At 38.5% G+C, this 15,660-nt stretch overlaps 1 protein-coding gene across 1 annotated transcript; it reads left to right on the top strand.

The window, feature by feature from the left end:
- Window positions 1–387: 387 nt before the first annotated feature.
- Window positions 388–15,152, top strand: LOC131561080 (disintegrin and metalloproteinase domain-containing protein 9-like). Its single transcript, XM_058810191.1, has 22 exons — window positions 388–543; window positions 2,361–2,458; window positions 3,313–3,389; window positions 4,051–4,129; window positions 4,896–4,972; window positions 5,751–5,967; window positions 6,326–6,391; window positions 6,472–6,543; window positions 6,874–7,046; window positions 7,502–7,586; window positions 8,448–8,569; window positions 9,433–9,604; window positions 10,409–10,498; window positions 10,719–10,914; window positions 11,036–11,141; window positions 11,410–11,584; window positions 11,964–12,044; window positions 12,719–12,824; window positions 13,518–13,650; window positions 14,048–14,111; window positions 14,448–14,500; window positions 14,947–15,152. The coding sequence occupies exons 1-22, from the start codon at window positions 474–476 to the stop codon at window positions 15,023–15,025; spliced, it is 2,391 nt and encodes a 796-aa protein (XP_058666174.1). The 5' UTR covers window positions 388–473; the 3' UTR covers window positions 15,026–15,152.
- The last annotated feature ends 508 nt before the right edge of the window (window positions 15,153–15,660 follow it).

The raw sequence follows: 15,660 nt of genomic DNA on the forward strand, positions 1-15,660 counted from the left end.
GGGATTTTCATGTCTTCATGTGCATTATATTTTAAAGTAAAGCTGAAAAAATGGAAGAAAATAAGCTGAAATTTCAAAGAGTAAATTGATTCACATTAGTTTTTTATTGAGCTGGCAGTAGCCAGGATAACCATCCTAAACACTGCATTTGTCAGTAGCAATATTTTATGTTTCTAATCTCACATGATCTCACCGTGGGATGAAAGTCCTTTGGAATAAACCAGTTTGATCCTGACACGGGACTCACCAATCAGCATTTAAGAATGTGCTGCTTTTTATTTGCATTAGGCTGTCTGACCAGTTTTCTCACAAGCCCAGTGGATTAAATTTTACTTCCCATTTCCTCAGCAGAGATGCAGTATCAGAGAGCTTTTTCTCTTGTTTACCTTTGGAGCAGACGGTTCTCGGTCTTCTGGTTCCCTGTAGAGCAGCCAGAGCCAGCTCAGATGCTGCAGTAGTTTCTCTGGGAAGTCATGGTAATGCACAGCTTCCTTTTGTTCACTTTTGGACTAATTTTTACTGGAAGCCCTTTTTGGATAAAAGGTAAGCTTTCTTTTTTTTACATATTCAGAAAGTTTCTCCAAGTCTGCTTGGACACTGATTGTAATCATGCAAACCTTTGACACTGTGCCACAGCTCTCTCTGTGCAGCCCTGCTCATTGAGAGAATCTTGGAAAAGATTATAGGTTGAAACTTTTTATAGTTGAGCTCTTTTGGGGGTTTTTTCCTCCTGGATGTCATAGGTATGTAAATCCATCATTGTCTGGTTGTGAGAACTGCAGTTGCTGTCACTCTCACCATTAGTAGGCATGGTAGGAAAACATTTCTTCTTCTCTGATGTGAGGGAAATTCCTTCAATTTCATTGGAATTTTTCATTAATTCATCTCCATTTATTATTTGGCTTCACATTTTAGATTTAAGTGTAACACCTGAAATGTTTCTTAGAAAGTGGTACTTTTATGACGTGCATCAAAGATGGTTTCCTGCTTTCAGGTGTCAAAATTTGAATTGTTGAAAGAGCATCTCCGTGGTTAGTTCAACATACACTTGACTCATGAAACAAAATGAATTTTGTGATTTAGATAATAAAATTATTGAAGATTAAGAGCAAAATCACAACATGAAGGGCTGATATTCTTTTCAGATCAGTTTGCTTAAATCAGCTTCCACATTTTGATTGCAATTGCAGCCTGTACTGTTAAATATATGCTACCTGCACCTAGCTTTTAAAAATCCTGATGCTATCTAACAGGTAGAGATCATCATTACACTGGAGAAACCTCCTCACTTTGAATGGCTGGTTGTGTGACTTTTGTGCAATTATGAATTCCTTTCACAGGAATGGGGAAGCTGAGGGTGACTTTGTACTACTGTAAATGTGAAGAAATCTCTTTGTTTCCTTATAAAAGAACAACTTAATAGGGAAGAAAACACTTCCATTGTTATTATTGTTGATTCTGTTTAGAAGCAATGGTTGTGTCTCTGTTGATCAAACCAGCTGAAGAGCAGACAGGAAAAGGAAGATTAATTCAACTTTACACAATTTTTTAAAGTCACTGGAGGTTGTTTTTGTCTTTATAAAGCCACTTACCTGAAACCAGATACTTGGCAGCCTTCTTATCTTTAGCTTCCTGCATTAGCATGTTGTTCTGGAGATAATTCTGATATCATGTAAAAGGCTACAAACCTTTTGCAAAGATCTGACTGTTGCTAGAACAAACAAAATGCAAGATTAGCAATGGCAGGAGGCAGCGTGGTGAGCCACGTTTTCTAAGGAAGGGAAGGGAAGGGAAGGGAAGGGAAGGGAAGGGAAGGGAAGGGAAGGGAAGGGAAGGGAAGGGAAGGGAAGGGAAGGGAAGGGAAGGGAAGGGAAGGGAAGGGAAGGGAAGGGAAGGGAAGGGAAGGGAAGGGAAGGGAAGGGAAGGGAAGGGAAGGGAAGGGAAGGGAAGGGAAGGGAAGGGAAGGGAACAAATTGTATCCAGAGCACAACTAAAAGTATTCCTTATTCAGGACAATGGAAAAAGGAGAAGGCCAGCTGCACCAATTATCTGCGGTACATCAGGTTAAAGTGTCAGTCATGGAGGAAAAAATGATAAAGTCACAAAGTTAATAATCCAGAATATGAGAGAATTAAGATTTTGTTTAAATGCTTTGATAGTTTTTCTTTGTGTGCTCCAGAATAGCCCAGCTTCAATCTGAAGTAACTTTTCTCAAAGTCAGTTTGATCATTCCTGAGCTCTTCACTCTTTCTCCATTTCTGGCTGGATCAGAGTAGGCTTTTGGCTGTCACCACTGTGCAGGTGCCAACATAATGCCTTATTCTTTCTGATTCTTAACCAATTTCAAACTTTATTTTCAGGTGGATCCTCTGAACACACATCCAGACTTTCTACATTAGAAATAATTATTCCTCGAAGTCTGACAGGCAGAGAGAAACATCCCCCATTTTCTCACGAGGTTTGTTATTCTGATTTTCTTTTTTTCTGATTGTTGATGCTGTCCTTCATTACACATACACACAATAGATGGTATAAAGAGATTTTTATAATGAAATGTTCCCCACTCTCACTCTTCTGAATCTTAGTGTTTTCATCTAGTTTTAAGTAAATTTGTTCCCACAAAGGCCTGTGATTGTACTCTGAGTGCCTTCCAAACTTCTAATCCTGTTAATGACCTTGTAAAACAGAACTGAGAAGAGACGTGAAGCATATTTTCATTTCTTCTGAGTCAGATTAGATGTTGAACCTGAGCTAACATCCATGCTGTCCATGTTCTGCTCTTTGGATAAGAACCAGAGGATTTCAGCCGTGTGGCACCCAAAGGATAAAAATGGTCCCACAGAGTGGCACAGGTTAAGAGATGAGTTAAAAGAGAAACCTGAGCCTTAATTCTTCATTTCTGAGGTCACTTACCTTTGTGCCAGATGCTGAGTTCATTTACTGAAATAACTGTTAATGAAACAACATTAGTCATCTTTGTGCAAACAAATTAGGGGATAAAAGACTGGGACTCGTTTATCTGATTTACATAAGGAGTGTCACAAAGCACGATGTGGTACTGAGCAAAGAGTGCATTCAGGGACTGTGCCCTCCTGTCTAAATAAAAATATAGATTCATAGAATTTACACTTTACATAGGAGAGAATGTTCACTTTGCTGCTGAGAGTTTGAAATATGAGAGTTAGGAATCTTGTGATTTTTTACTTAAAACCTACACAGTAACTGAGCCTCTCTTGTCAAGCAAAACATGGAATAAACACAACCAAATAGAAAAATCCCCTAATTAAGTGATATATTTTCTTTTGTTTTCAGGACCATTCAGATGACAATCTTTCTTACTCAGTTAAAACCAGAAATGGAACATACCTCCTAAAGCTGAAGAGAAATAAGTATGTGATAGAGTGTTGTAAGGAATTGTCTTGTTTCGGGGTTAGTTGCATACAGAGAAGAATTTTTATACTGAAAAAATTCAGAAGAAACCATTTAAATGTCAGATTGTAGCAACTATATTTAACAACTCTGTATTTAACAACTCTGTTAAATACTGTTAAATATAGTGTCTCTGTTATGGTAATATCTTGTAAATAGAAGGGAATAAAAGTTTTTCTAGCTTTGAAGAAATTAATTTTGACTATTTTTTTATTAGCGGTGCAAGACAGAATATTTCAGAAAATCCTTAGGAAAAGTTAGAATTCAGTTCAATATTAGTTTTTTATTAGCAGGTCAGAGGGATTTTAGCTCTGTTGTATTTTAAGAAATGTTTCTGTTTCTCTTATTCTTCATTCCTGAGCCTGTAATAGGCCAGGTCCTTATGCAACTGTGTTTGCTTAGATTCCTTTCTATGGATATTTTAGTTAAAATAAATGTTTCAAAATAACTTATTTTCCAAAAATTCCAGCTTGTTTTAAAGTATTTTGTTTCATGTGCTTGGGTTTTAATAATAATTTAGCACTGAGTGTGCTGGTAACAGAATGTAGCACTTACCAGGACCCTTGACTCATTTCTTGTTTTTAGACCATTAAAAGAGCAGTAGTTTATTTTTGTTTCCAGAAAACTTCTCAGTGACAACTTTAAGCTGTACACATATGGGGAAAATGGGAAACTGCAGGCAACACCATCCAAAAATGAGGTATTGTACATAATAAAACTTCCCCTTTGTGGCAGAATTTTTTCTCAAAAACCAGGAGAGCCAAGAAAAAAATAGATTTGCTGGGAATGAGACTTTTGTGAGTTTTCAGAGTGGAGCATTTCTGTTTGACAGTTACCAGTGATGTAAAGATGAGGTTCAGGGGGACTGGGCTGTTTGTGGGGTGCAGCCCCCCTGTTCCCCAAGGTGTGAAAGATTTCCCAGGAGATTATGCCCAGCCTGAATTTGAGCCATCTTTGCATAATATGCAATTTAAAGTGCAATGGCAGCATCAAAGCTCTGTAGTTTTTAAATTCTGTATCAAATAAGCCTTATAAATACTTCTAAATTTAATTTCATCTTTAAACTCCACATGAGCTCAGTGAGACTTAATTGGGTGGTTTGTGCATGAAAGATCTCCTCAGAGCAGTTCTTAAGCAGGATGAACAATGTAGATAAAAATATAAACATATTTTATAAATTTATAAAAATACTATAAAAATTTATAAAAATCTAAAAGATGGTGATGAGTTAAACTAAAAAGCTGGCTGTGTTCTAGAACCAAGGGACCAAAGGCTACTTTAGGTACTCATGTCAGGGGATATTCTCCTCCAAGAAGGTCAGGATTACTTTCCAAGTAGGGAGCTCTGTAAATTTCTAACAGCCAGCCCTGATGTCATGGAAATAATGTGGTTAGTTAGGAAATTAGTTTGCAGTTGAAGGCAGCCACCTTGTTGTGTCACTAATGATGTGGGTTTCTTCATTTCAGACACACTGTTATTATCATGGCACTGTTGAAGGAATTGCTGACTCCACACTTGCTCTTAGCACATGTGATGGCCTTAGGTATTGCCTCTTCCTATTTTTTTTAATATTTCACCTTTTGATGAAGCTGAAACTCATTAAAGCTTTTATAGTTTCCCTCAACTCCCACTTTTTTTCCTCTTTTCCAAAATTCCTGCATGGAAAAAAAGATAATATGAGAGAAATTGTAATAAATGTAGGGAGAAACTGTGCATAACCTGAGGCTTCCAGATGTGAATGTTGTGACCAGAGATACCTTTGTAGAAAAAAAATCTTACCTTGATGTAGCTTTTGTTGAACTTAAAACACTCCTGCAAACAACTTTGTCTTATGAATGGGCACCTTTCAAAAGACAAACCATTTTCATGAAAAAATTTATCCAAATTTGAACTGGTTTTTGTGTTTCAAATACAATAAAATCACAAATGGGATAAAATTCACCCATGGCAGTTCTTTAAATGAATAGAGGGCTGAAAGGACCCTTTGCATCAGCTCTGTACCCACAATCCAGACTCATTTACTAACAATTTACTAACAATAGTAACATTTACTATTGGCTTCATTCTCTTTTTTTTCTTCCTTTTCTAACTGATTCAAGAAGCCCACACTGGTTGAGTATTTTAAATAAGTTCTGTTTAGTCTTTTATTATCTTTTATTGTAAAAGACTGAATTGTGTTTTATTAATATGTATATTAATATTACTTCAAATAATAATTTATTTCAATGTAGTGTCTAAGTATCCAGCTGTTATTCATTCATCTAGTCATAACCACGAGGGAAGAATGATGAAATAATGTTTTATTCTATTATGATTGTTAGGGGAATTCTCTACATTGGAGGCAAATGGTATGGAATGGAGCCCCTGAACACATCCAGCACATTTGAACATGTGCTTTATGGACTGGAGGATGAGCAGGGTATCCCCTTCCACTGTGGGGTGCTGAAGGGCAGCCTGGAGCATGAGATGTTTGTGAAGCCATCTGTGAAATACACATTTTCGTCAAACAGTACCTCCAGCAGGGACAGGCTCCTCAGGGTAAATGTATTTCTGTTTCTCCCTTGAGCTGCACTCCAAGGCATCTCCTGGGCTCTTGCTGGACATTTCCTTGTGGCCTTTCCATGGACACCAGGCTGGTGGGAGCCCTGCTGGGGAAATCCTGGAGCAGAAGATCAGCACAGTGGGGATCTCACCCAGCAGGGTCTGGCCAGGGCAGCTGTGGGCAGGACATGCAATGCACAAGCTGCCATTGAGCTCATGCATGCCAGTGTCTGACCTGCTGTGAATTACTGACACAGAGATGTTTGTGGGGTAATCTGACACAAATTGAGGCCACGTTACAAAATGCAGCATTGCAAACTCATTATGTTAATTTGCTGTGTTTTCTCATTTGCAGGAGAAGCGAGCTGTCCTGCCCCAGAAAAGCTATGTGGAGTTATTTGTGGTTGTGGATCACAACAGGGTAATTATATCATCCAACACTAAATACATTTTATTCTTTTGATCATTTTTCTTCTCTGACATTGTTATGGTATTTTACAGTTTTTGCTGAAGAATTCTAATTCTGCTGCAGTGCAAAAGGAAACAGTGGAGCTGATTAATTATGTTGATGGGGTAGGTGAGATAAGTTGCCTGGATTCAACATTTTCTATTTTATGATAGTGTTCAGAAGAGCAGCCTTCTTTCCCAAAAGATATGTTTAGGTACTTTCATAAAGTTTTCAGTCATACTTCATTTTATATTCTAAATCTTTTTATTTAGTTTACAATTTATAAATATTTTATACTTCACTTACAATTACAATTATCATATATTGAGTTTCAAAGAAACTGAAGTTATGTCCTGGTCCCTATGTTCAGCTTGTTGTTCACTCAGTAGTAATTGAGTCACCTTTCAGAATTCCATCAGAACAGCTAAGGGACATTAATTATCCTTTTTTTTCAGATGTATAGTGCATTAAACATCCAGATTGTTTTGGTTGGATTAGAGATTTGGACAGATACCAACCACATATCTGTGATGGATGGTTCAGCTGGGGATGTGCTGAGTAGATTTGTTTCTTGGAGACAGAAAGATCTCCTGAAGCGCTCAAGAAATGACGTTGCTCACCTCATAATGTAAGTTTGCATCCAGTGGCAAAAGCAGCCATGCTGCCAGTGTTAATGTATATGATTTGGGGCTTGTATATTCATTAAATTATAGCTGGAGTAAAATTCTCTGCACTTCCAAAATGGTTTAACCTGGAAAAATGGCAAGAAAGTATAATGGATTCTTAAGAGTTAATCAGCTCCAGGGACAGGGTGACCTCCAGAGGTCCCTTCCCTCCTTGGCCTTTCTGTAATTGAGTGCCCTGACACAGCAGACTTAAGGGATTGATCATTATTTTCAAGCTCTTATTCAGATATTCATTATTAATTAGAATAAAACCCTGCTGTGGTGATAAATTCCTTCTTGACTTCAGGAAGACCAAATTTTGCCTTGCAATATTTCTTTCCAAATGATCAGTGTCTTTCAGTAAATCATGAACTTTGAACCCATCTCTAACACCACCTCCAAACTGCTCTTGTTGCAGAGGGAGAAGCTCTTTCAGTGGATCCATTGGAATGGCTTTTGTGGGCTCTGTGTGCTCACATGTCCAGGGAGGGTCAATCAGCACTGTGAGTACATCATCATTTGGGTATGGAAGAAATTGGTCCTGGTCCTTGGCCTATTTTCACCCTGGTCATGGACTTGGCTCATTTCTTTCATGGTCTTTTTTACTTAAAGAGTTGTGCTTTTTTTATACCTTTTTTTTTTTCTTAAGTATTTCCCAATTTCTTTGTCAAATTCCAGCCTATTTGGCTCATTTAATCTTCAACAAATCCTTTTGGTCATCTTTTGTGATTCATCAAACTCAATATTGCACAATCTCATCCTTATACCATTGAAGTTTATAACCACAGAGGTTGGGATTGGAATGCAACTACAAAATAATCTTTAAATAAATAGAAAGTGAACATAATGCACTGTAGTGTCAAGTGTCTGGAATTCCTCACAATAGGACTGTAAGCAGGCATATTTTTTTTAAAAATTAGTACAAAACTATTTTTTTTTCCACCCTTGGGGCAGAACCTGTAACTGCAGAGGTTCCTGTCCTTAAAGTATGGATGCCACAACATTGTGGACAATCTCAGAAGCAGATCCTGTTCTTTGCCACTACATTTGTTGTTGAAGACTCCTTTGAAATCAATGTCTAACAGTGTTAAAATAGAACAGAATCACAGAATAAAACCTGCAATGGTGATCCAGACCAGCTGCCAACTTATTATCCAGAATGTGATCCTCAGGGAAGGAGTGGCAGAATCTGGCCCTACCTGAAAATAAAATTACAAATTTTCACTCCTTGCTGCTTTCACCTTGCAATACAATTTGGTATCCTGCCTTCACAGTCCCTGAGAGCTTTGTGGTGGGAGTAAATCACTGGGTACAGACAGTGTTTTCCACAGTTTCACTGTTTTAAACTTGATTCTCTTTATTAGCTGAATCATGACAAAATGTTGCGGCACGCCACAGTAGTGGCACACGAGCTGGGGCACAATCTGGGAATGAAACATGATGACAAGAGGTGTCCTGCAAACTATATCATGCACAGCACAGATAAGTAAGATTTCCACTTATTTTATTTCAATAATTTAATTTGTTTGCAGTGACTATGCCTTACAAGCTGTGAAACTCCCGTGAATCTGGAAGAGCTTTAGTGGATGGGGAGTTGTTTGAAAAATTTGATCACAGAGGTGGAGTGACTGACTTAGTATTTGACATCATTTTAATTTACATGAAATTTTATCTGTTTTCTGACCCAATCATTCTTTTGTAACATTTTGTAATTTGTAACATTCCTAAAAACATATTTGGACTTAATTAATTTTTTTTAATAATAATGTCTTGCTGGGGTTTTTTCACCCTGTTGAGAATGTTTACATGTACTCACGGGGTTTGTGCAAATATGCAACAAATTATTTACCAGTTAATTAAAAAAAAAACAACTTATTGTCTTACATTTACTTCAGTTCATTTATTCTTTGCCTTCCCCTTAATAGAAAAAGATCATAATATTTTATTTATCTCCAGTTGTATTAATAATCAGGGTAACTGAACACTGGACAAAACTACTCTAGGAAGGGGCATTCCTCAGTTCTTAGGGACTCCAAATTAAGATGAATGTTTTCCTGAGAATATTTTTAATCAAACATTTTTACACTCAGTATAGAATTTCTGAGGCCTGTTTCATACAGGACACCAGAATAGACAATCTCTGGCCTCTGAAAGCATTCATATTAAAATAGTATTTTAAACTTCTGGTACTGCACTTTAATGCAAAGTAAAATAAAAATTAACTGGTTTATCATCTCCTAGCATTATGAAATACAATATTTATTATGGAACAACAATATTTTAAGAGCTTGAGTTGCGTGTTCTCCTGTAAGCAAAATATTTATAATAATGCAATATTATCCTTTCCAGTGGATCCAGGAATTTCAGCACCTGCAGTGCTGATGATTTTGAGGCCTTTATTCTAGGTGGAGGAGGAAACTGCCTTAGAAATCCTCCCAAAACAAGCAATGTGTACAAAGAACCTGTCTGTGGTAATAATGTGGTGGATAAAAATGAAGAATGTGACTGTGGCAAACCACAGGTAATGCATCAAATTGAGATGGATACTTGTTGTACATTATATTATTTATATTATATCATATCATATCACATCATATCATATCATATCATATCATATCATATCATATCTTATATCATATCATATTGTTCTATATAATACTGGCTTAATTGCATTATTATGTGAGGAATTTTCCTTGTAATTTTGCATTTTTGCAAGCAATATCAAAATAAATAAAAGTAAAAGTTAGTAAAAGTTTAAAATCATGCTTTGATTTTGATGTGGACTCAGTTAAGGGCTGTTGGACTCCACAAAGCATTGAGACACTGCTGAGAAAGAAGTGAAATTCTTGGGTGTGAGACACCACTGGGTTTTGTGCTGGTTTAGCATCATGGATATTTCTGTTCCATGACAGAGACTGTTTATCTATAGAACATGGACAGGTTTGTCAACTGCAACCCTTCACCTTTGCCCACACAAAATGACTTTTAAGAGTCACATTTGCATTGTCAAAATGTCCCTCCAAGAATGGGAGGTATTGGCTCATTCTTCAGAAGGTAAAAGTGTCTCAAAAAAGGCAGCAATAAATCAAAAGGTTGCCAGCAAGCCCTGGTTCCATTGGCATCTCTGTGCCACAGCCCATCCAAACTGGTGATTTTCTGCTGACTAGTACAAACAGAAAACAGCAGCAATATCTGCTGGTTCTTTTTACAGCAAGATGTGAGAATCTGACACAGTTATTTAACCTTTGGCTTGTCCATCCACGTGGAGTGGTGAGTACTTTCCTGGGTGCATAAATAAAACACTATCCCCTTTCCATGTTGTCAGGAGTGCTCCAACCCCTGCTGTGATGCTGCCACCTGCAAACTCACCCCTGGCTCCCAGTGTGCTCAAGGACTGTGCTGCAAAAACTGCAAGGTGGGCAATGCTTTATTAAACTCAATTGTTACTCTTCATTGGCATTTTTTAGTGGTTGAAAAGAGCTGTCCTAGTCCTCTTGACATATTTTCAAATGACATTGACTAGTAAGAGAGTATGAAAGAAGAGAATTTGTCTTATAAATGTTCTCAGTTGTTTTTGTTTCACTCTAGAACTTCCTCTGTTGCAATACTGAAAGTGTTCTCCCTCTTTGGTCTAGTTTAAAGTGGCAGGAGCAGAGTGCAGAGCCAAACAAGATGTCTGTGATCTCCCTGAGTACTGCAATGGAAGCACTGCCTACTGCCCAGATGATGTTTACATCATGAATGGCCACCCCTGCAGCAACAGCAAGGCTTATTGCTACTATGGGGTGTGCCAGAGCTTTGATGCACAGTGTGAATCCATCTATGGCAAAGGTAGGCTTGGCATTTCATATAAACCCATTTGTAGGCTCCTGATAAACATTTCCAATTTTTCTTTCTGGTGTTTTTCAGACACCTTACTGAGATTCACTATTTTTTTTTTTTTTTTGTACAGGGGCACGAAAAGCACCTGATATATGCTTTGAAAAAGCAAATATTAAAGGAGATAGGTTTGGAAACTGTGGGATGAAAGGTGGAGTGTACAAGAAATGCCCTGTCCAGTAAGTCACCACCAAATAAAAGCTAACCTTAAAATCTTCAATGTAAAAAAATATGTTTGTTACAAAGTCTTAAAATGAGAGATTTAAAAGAATATTTTTTCAAATGCAAGCTAAAAAGCTGGAATGGATTTGCACTGATCCTGATTTTAAAGCAAGCTAAAAAGTTGGATTGGATTTGCACTGATCCTGATTAAAAGCTGGAATGGATTACAGTGATCCTGATTTTGGTCTGTTCACCTTGTCTCAGAGTATCCTTCATTCCAAACAGGCACAGTCTGTGTGGGAAGCTGCAGTGCACCTCTGTCAGTCTCCAGAACCTCCCAGCCTGGAGTGTTGTCAATAATGCCTCTGGGGTTTTGTGCTGGTCCTCTGACTTTGACCTAGGATCAGATATCCCTGATCCTGCCCAAGTTCATGATGGCACAGCCTGTGGAGAGAACAAGGTAAGAGGAACCACAGCAGCCTGACAGAATATACTCCATGTGGAAGGTTCTGAACTTCTAAAAATATTCCCCGCCTCTCTTGTTCATATGATATAACACAATAAAAATCTTTTGGGATTAATACATGCAAACAGTTAATTAGCTCTTCAAAAAACTGGGATGCTACATTATCAAACTACTCCATCAAAGTGCATCCACAGAGTTAAGCAAACCTGAGACAAATAAAGTTAGAAAATTCTGAAATACTGAATGTTGTATCAGTCCTTTTTCTTAACATGTAAGTGAAAGCTTGTAAACGTATACACTTATATAGTATATTTATAAAAGGATGGAATTTTTTAAAGTTTTGTGTTTTCAAGACACTAATTACTTGTTGCAGGCCTGTTTAGGTTTTGAATGTCTTGATGCAAGATTTCTGGGCTACAGCTGTGATGTAAAGCAGAAGTGTAATAATAATGGGGTGAGTAGATGGTGCTTTGTGTCCTGTTTCTAGACTGTGCAAATTCCCTGCTTTTAAGCAACAACCAAGCAGGTGGGTTTGCTTTTACCTGATCTGTATTAAAAGTTAAATCCACTTTTTTTTACCTGTAATTTGCCAGAACACTGCAAACCCCTTAGCACTAACATTGAGAGGCATTTTGTCTCAATTTCCCAAGGGAATTTTTTTTAATATTACCGAGCTGGTGAATTACAAAAGGAAAATATTCCTTTGAGGATGATGATCTGGTAATTCCTAATTCTCTGTGAAAAATCAAAATGGAGTCCAAAAGTTGTAAAACTAAGAAGGTTTCTGCACTGTGATAAATTGCAGGCGGATAACACAAATGTTAGAGAGAATTACCACGGGGTATCAGAATCCCTCAGCGGTTTGGGGTGCTATGGAGGGGCAGAGCTTATTCCCAGTTAATATTTCATGTATCTCCACGCAATACTATGCAGTATTTTTTATTTCCACATGCAATTCCATGCATGGAGCTCCAAATCCATGCCAAAGGTTTGAGTGGCCACTCTCGGGGAGGCATTGTTTGACTAATGAGGTGTTGTTTGACTAATGCCTGTGTTTGGGATTAGGGGTGTGACAGCCCTGGGGGCTGTCCCTGCCTGACTCACGAGTCGCTTTTGTTTGAGCTGTAGGTGTGTAACAACAACGGGAACTGCCACTGCAACCCGGGATGGGCCCCTCCTTTCTGCAACCAGTCTGGCTACGGCGGCAGCATTGACAGTGGCCCAGCTCACAGAGGTAGGACACTGAAACTGGCCCTCATTCTGCCCCAGGGACTGAGAAATAACCTACTAATAACAAAGAAATAATCTACTAATAACATAAAAATAATCTACTAATAACATTAAAAAAATCTACTAATAGCATACTAATGTTTTTTTCTGTTCCATGAGATCCAAATCATGGACTGACTCAAAGAACAAACATTATTATTTGATAATGAAGTAGCTTTTGCTGGCCTTTACAAACAAAATGTTTTCCATCTCTTTGTCTAGAAGCAAAGTTCATAATCTGTAGTTTTCTGAGGAAAATCTCTGTTGCTTTCTGCAGAATTTCATTGGATTCTACTAAATTTGTACTTTGGGAAAGGGAAAAAACTTTTTGTATTTATTAAAAGTTTAGGAAAGTAAAGCAAACATGCAGAGCACTTGTGGTAAGCAAATAAAAAATGAATTTGTCTGCTTCAGAATTATTGAAAATATTTTATGGAAAAGGAAAAACACTGCATATACATAGGGTGGGCAAGGCAGAAAGAACTTGTAATACCATAAGGCCTAATCCTATTTTTCTGATTGCAACATGTTATAAATTTCAGTGAAACTGTTAATTCTATTCTGCAACAATTTGAAGATTGTACTGTGTAAAACAAAAAGAGGTTTTAATAGCTTTTAAATTATTTAAAATTCTATGATTTCAATTCTTTTTCCCTAGATACTTCACTTCGGGATGGGCTGCTGATTTTCTTCCTCCTGGTGCTGCCTGTAGCCATCCTCATTGCAGTTGCAGTGTTTAAACGTGATGCAATAAGGAGAAAACTTGGCAGGAAAAGCAGAGGACAGCACAGGTATTTCCCTTCTCACAGGTGCTATTCCAGCATGAGATTGAGCCCCAGGGCAGTGCAGCAAGGCTTTATCTACACAAAATATTGCACACCTCCTACAGGACAAGCTGCCCTGCTAACAGCAGCAGTGGGGAGTTAACAGCCCATCCCTGCTCCTTGGAGGTGCAATCCAGACACTCCACTTGTCTGTTCTCAAGCATTTTTTCCCCAAATCCATTGCACTTTCCTAATTTTTGTTGATAATTTTATTGTATAAACACAGGGGCAGAGCATATTGAAATTGCTGTCGAGTCCAGAGCAGGATGGACTCAAAGCAGAACCCAGAGCTCTGAGCTGTAGCTGTGTCCTTGGAAAATGCTGCACCCCTGAAGGATTCCTGATGATGTGGTTTCTGTTTCAGAGATAGCAATGGGCAGGAACCAAAACAAGGCAACAGAGCAAGTCATGAAACAGGAAACAATCAGGTAAAATAGATGGAGACTTGGATTATTTCATGGTGGGTAATCCAGACTGCACAGTGCCTTTTCCCCAAAGCATTAATCATGGCTTTGTGACTTTCTGATACATTGAAACCACCTCTGTTATTTCTTTGGCCAAACACTGGGGATGCTGCTTAGCCAGGCTGTGGGTTTAGTTCTGACAAAACAGAATAAAAATTACCAAAACAAAATGTTGCAAGAGAATATGAAGAAAGTCCCAGCAAATGACAGCCAGTTCTAAACTGGCATTAGCTTAATACTGAAAAATTACCTACACTTTGTGTTTTCTGCTAACCTGATTTTTTGCAATGTCTTTTCCAGCCTGCTGCATCCAGTCACAATATTTTTACCATATTGCATTTTCCTGGTACAAGGTTTGTAGTGTTTAAAACCTTCTTCACTTCATCTTCCCTATGTTTAAAACCTTCTTCACTTCATCTTCCCTATGTTTATGTTGCTGTAAGTGAAGTTATTGATGTCCTGTGTCCTGCTTAGGGGGATTTTTCATGCAGCATCATGAAATAGATTAAATATTAGATTAGATTTAATTAATAGATAAATTAAGTTTAAATTAATTAGGTTAATTAATATATTAATTAGATTTAATTAACAGATTTTTCATCCAGCATCAAGCATAGATTAAAGGCTTGAAGGAAAAATGTTGGCATAAACACAGGTAAATGCTGCAAGGGAGAGGAAGGAGCAGAGGGAATTGGGTGGAAATGATAGAAACTGCTTAAAAATGGTAAAGAACCAGTTTGGAAATGTCAGGTGTCTCAAGTCATGAGATACTAACCACAATGTGTTTTCCACACTTCAGGCAGCCAGTCCAAACCCAGCCTCCTGCAGCTTCCTCAAGACCTCAGCGACCCCCAGTCCCACCTAGACCAATTGTCTGAGATCTCTCTTGGGAACCCTCAGCCAATTCTGACAAAAAACTGGCCTGAAAAACTAATGAAAGGATTTCAATGCTCCAGTGCTGTCCTTGTGCAGCCAAATTGCCTTTGGGAAGCAGGTCCCTCCTGGCCCTGGGTGCCAAGGGGCTCTGAGCACAGACTGGGCACACCCCAGGGTTTTGCTCCTTGCTGCTGGCTGTGTTTGTGCCTCCTCTACCTCAGTTTTACAGATCAGACCCCAGAGGTCATTGTGCACAGGAGTGAACCTGGGGGAGTGCCAGAGGACAGGACTGGCACTGCTGCCTCCCCCTCAGGCCACAGAGAAGTGAACTCTGCTGTTCACATCATTCAAAGATGGGAGATCTGCACTTTACCTCCTGGCCTCTCCTCTCCTCTCCTCAGGACACTCCTCAGGGTCTGCAGAGCCAGGTTTGGGGACAGTCCCTGTGGCCTGCCCTGACACCTGTGTCTTGGTTTGCAAAGCCAGGTCTCTGCTAAGGAAGGCAGGAGCCTCCCCCGAAATGGAAAATGTAAACCCCTCCCTCCAAACTGTTATAGATTTTAAATTAAGGGGCTCTCAGGCAAAAATATGGGAGCAGGAATAACAGTTCTTTGCTAGGGAAGAAAATAAAAAGAAA

This window comes from Ammospiza caudacuta, chromosome 9 (genome assembly GCF_027887145.1).
Source record: "Ammospiza caudacuta isolate bAmmCau1 chromosome 9, bAmmCau1.pri, whole genome shotgun sequence".
Lineage (NCBI taxonomy): Eukaryota > Metazoa > Chordata > Aves > Passeriformes > Passerellidae > Ammospiza > Ammospiza caudacuta.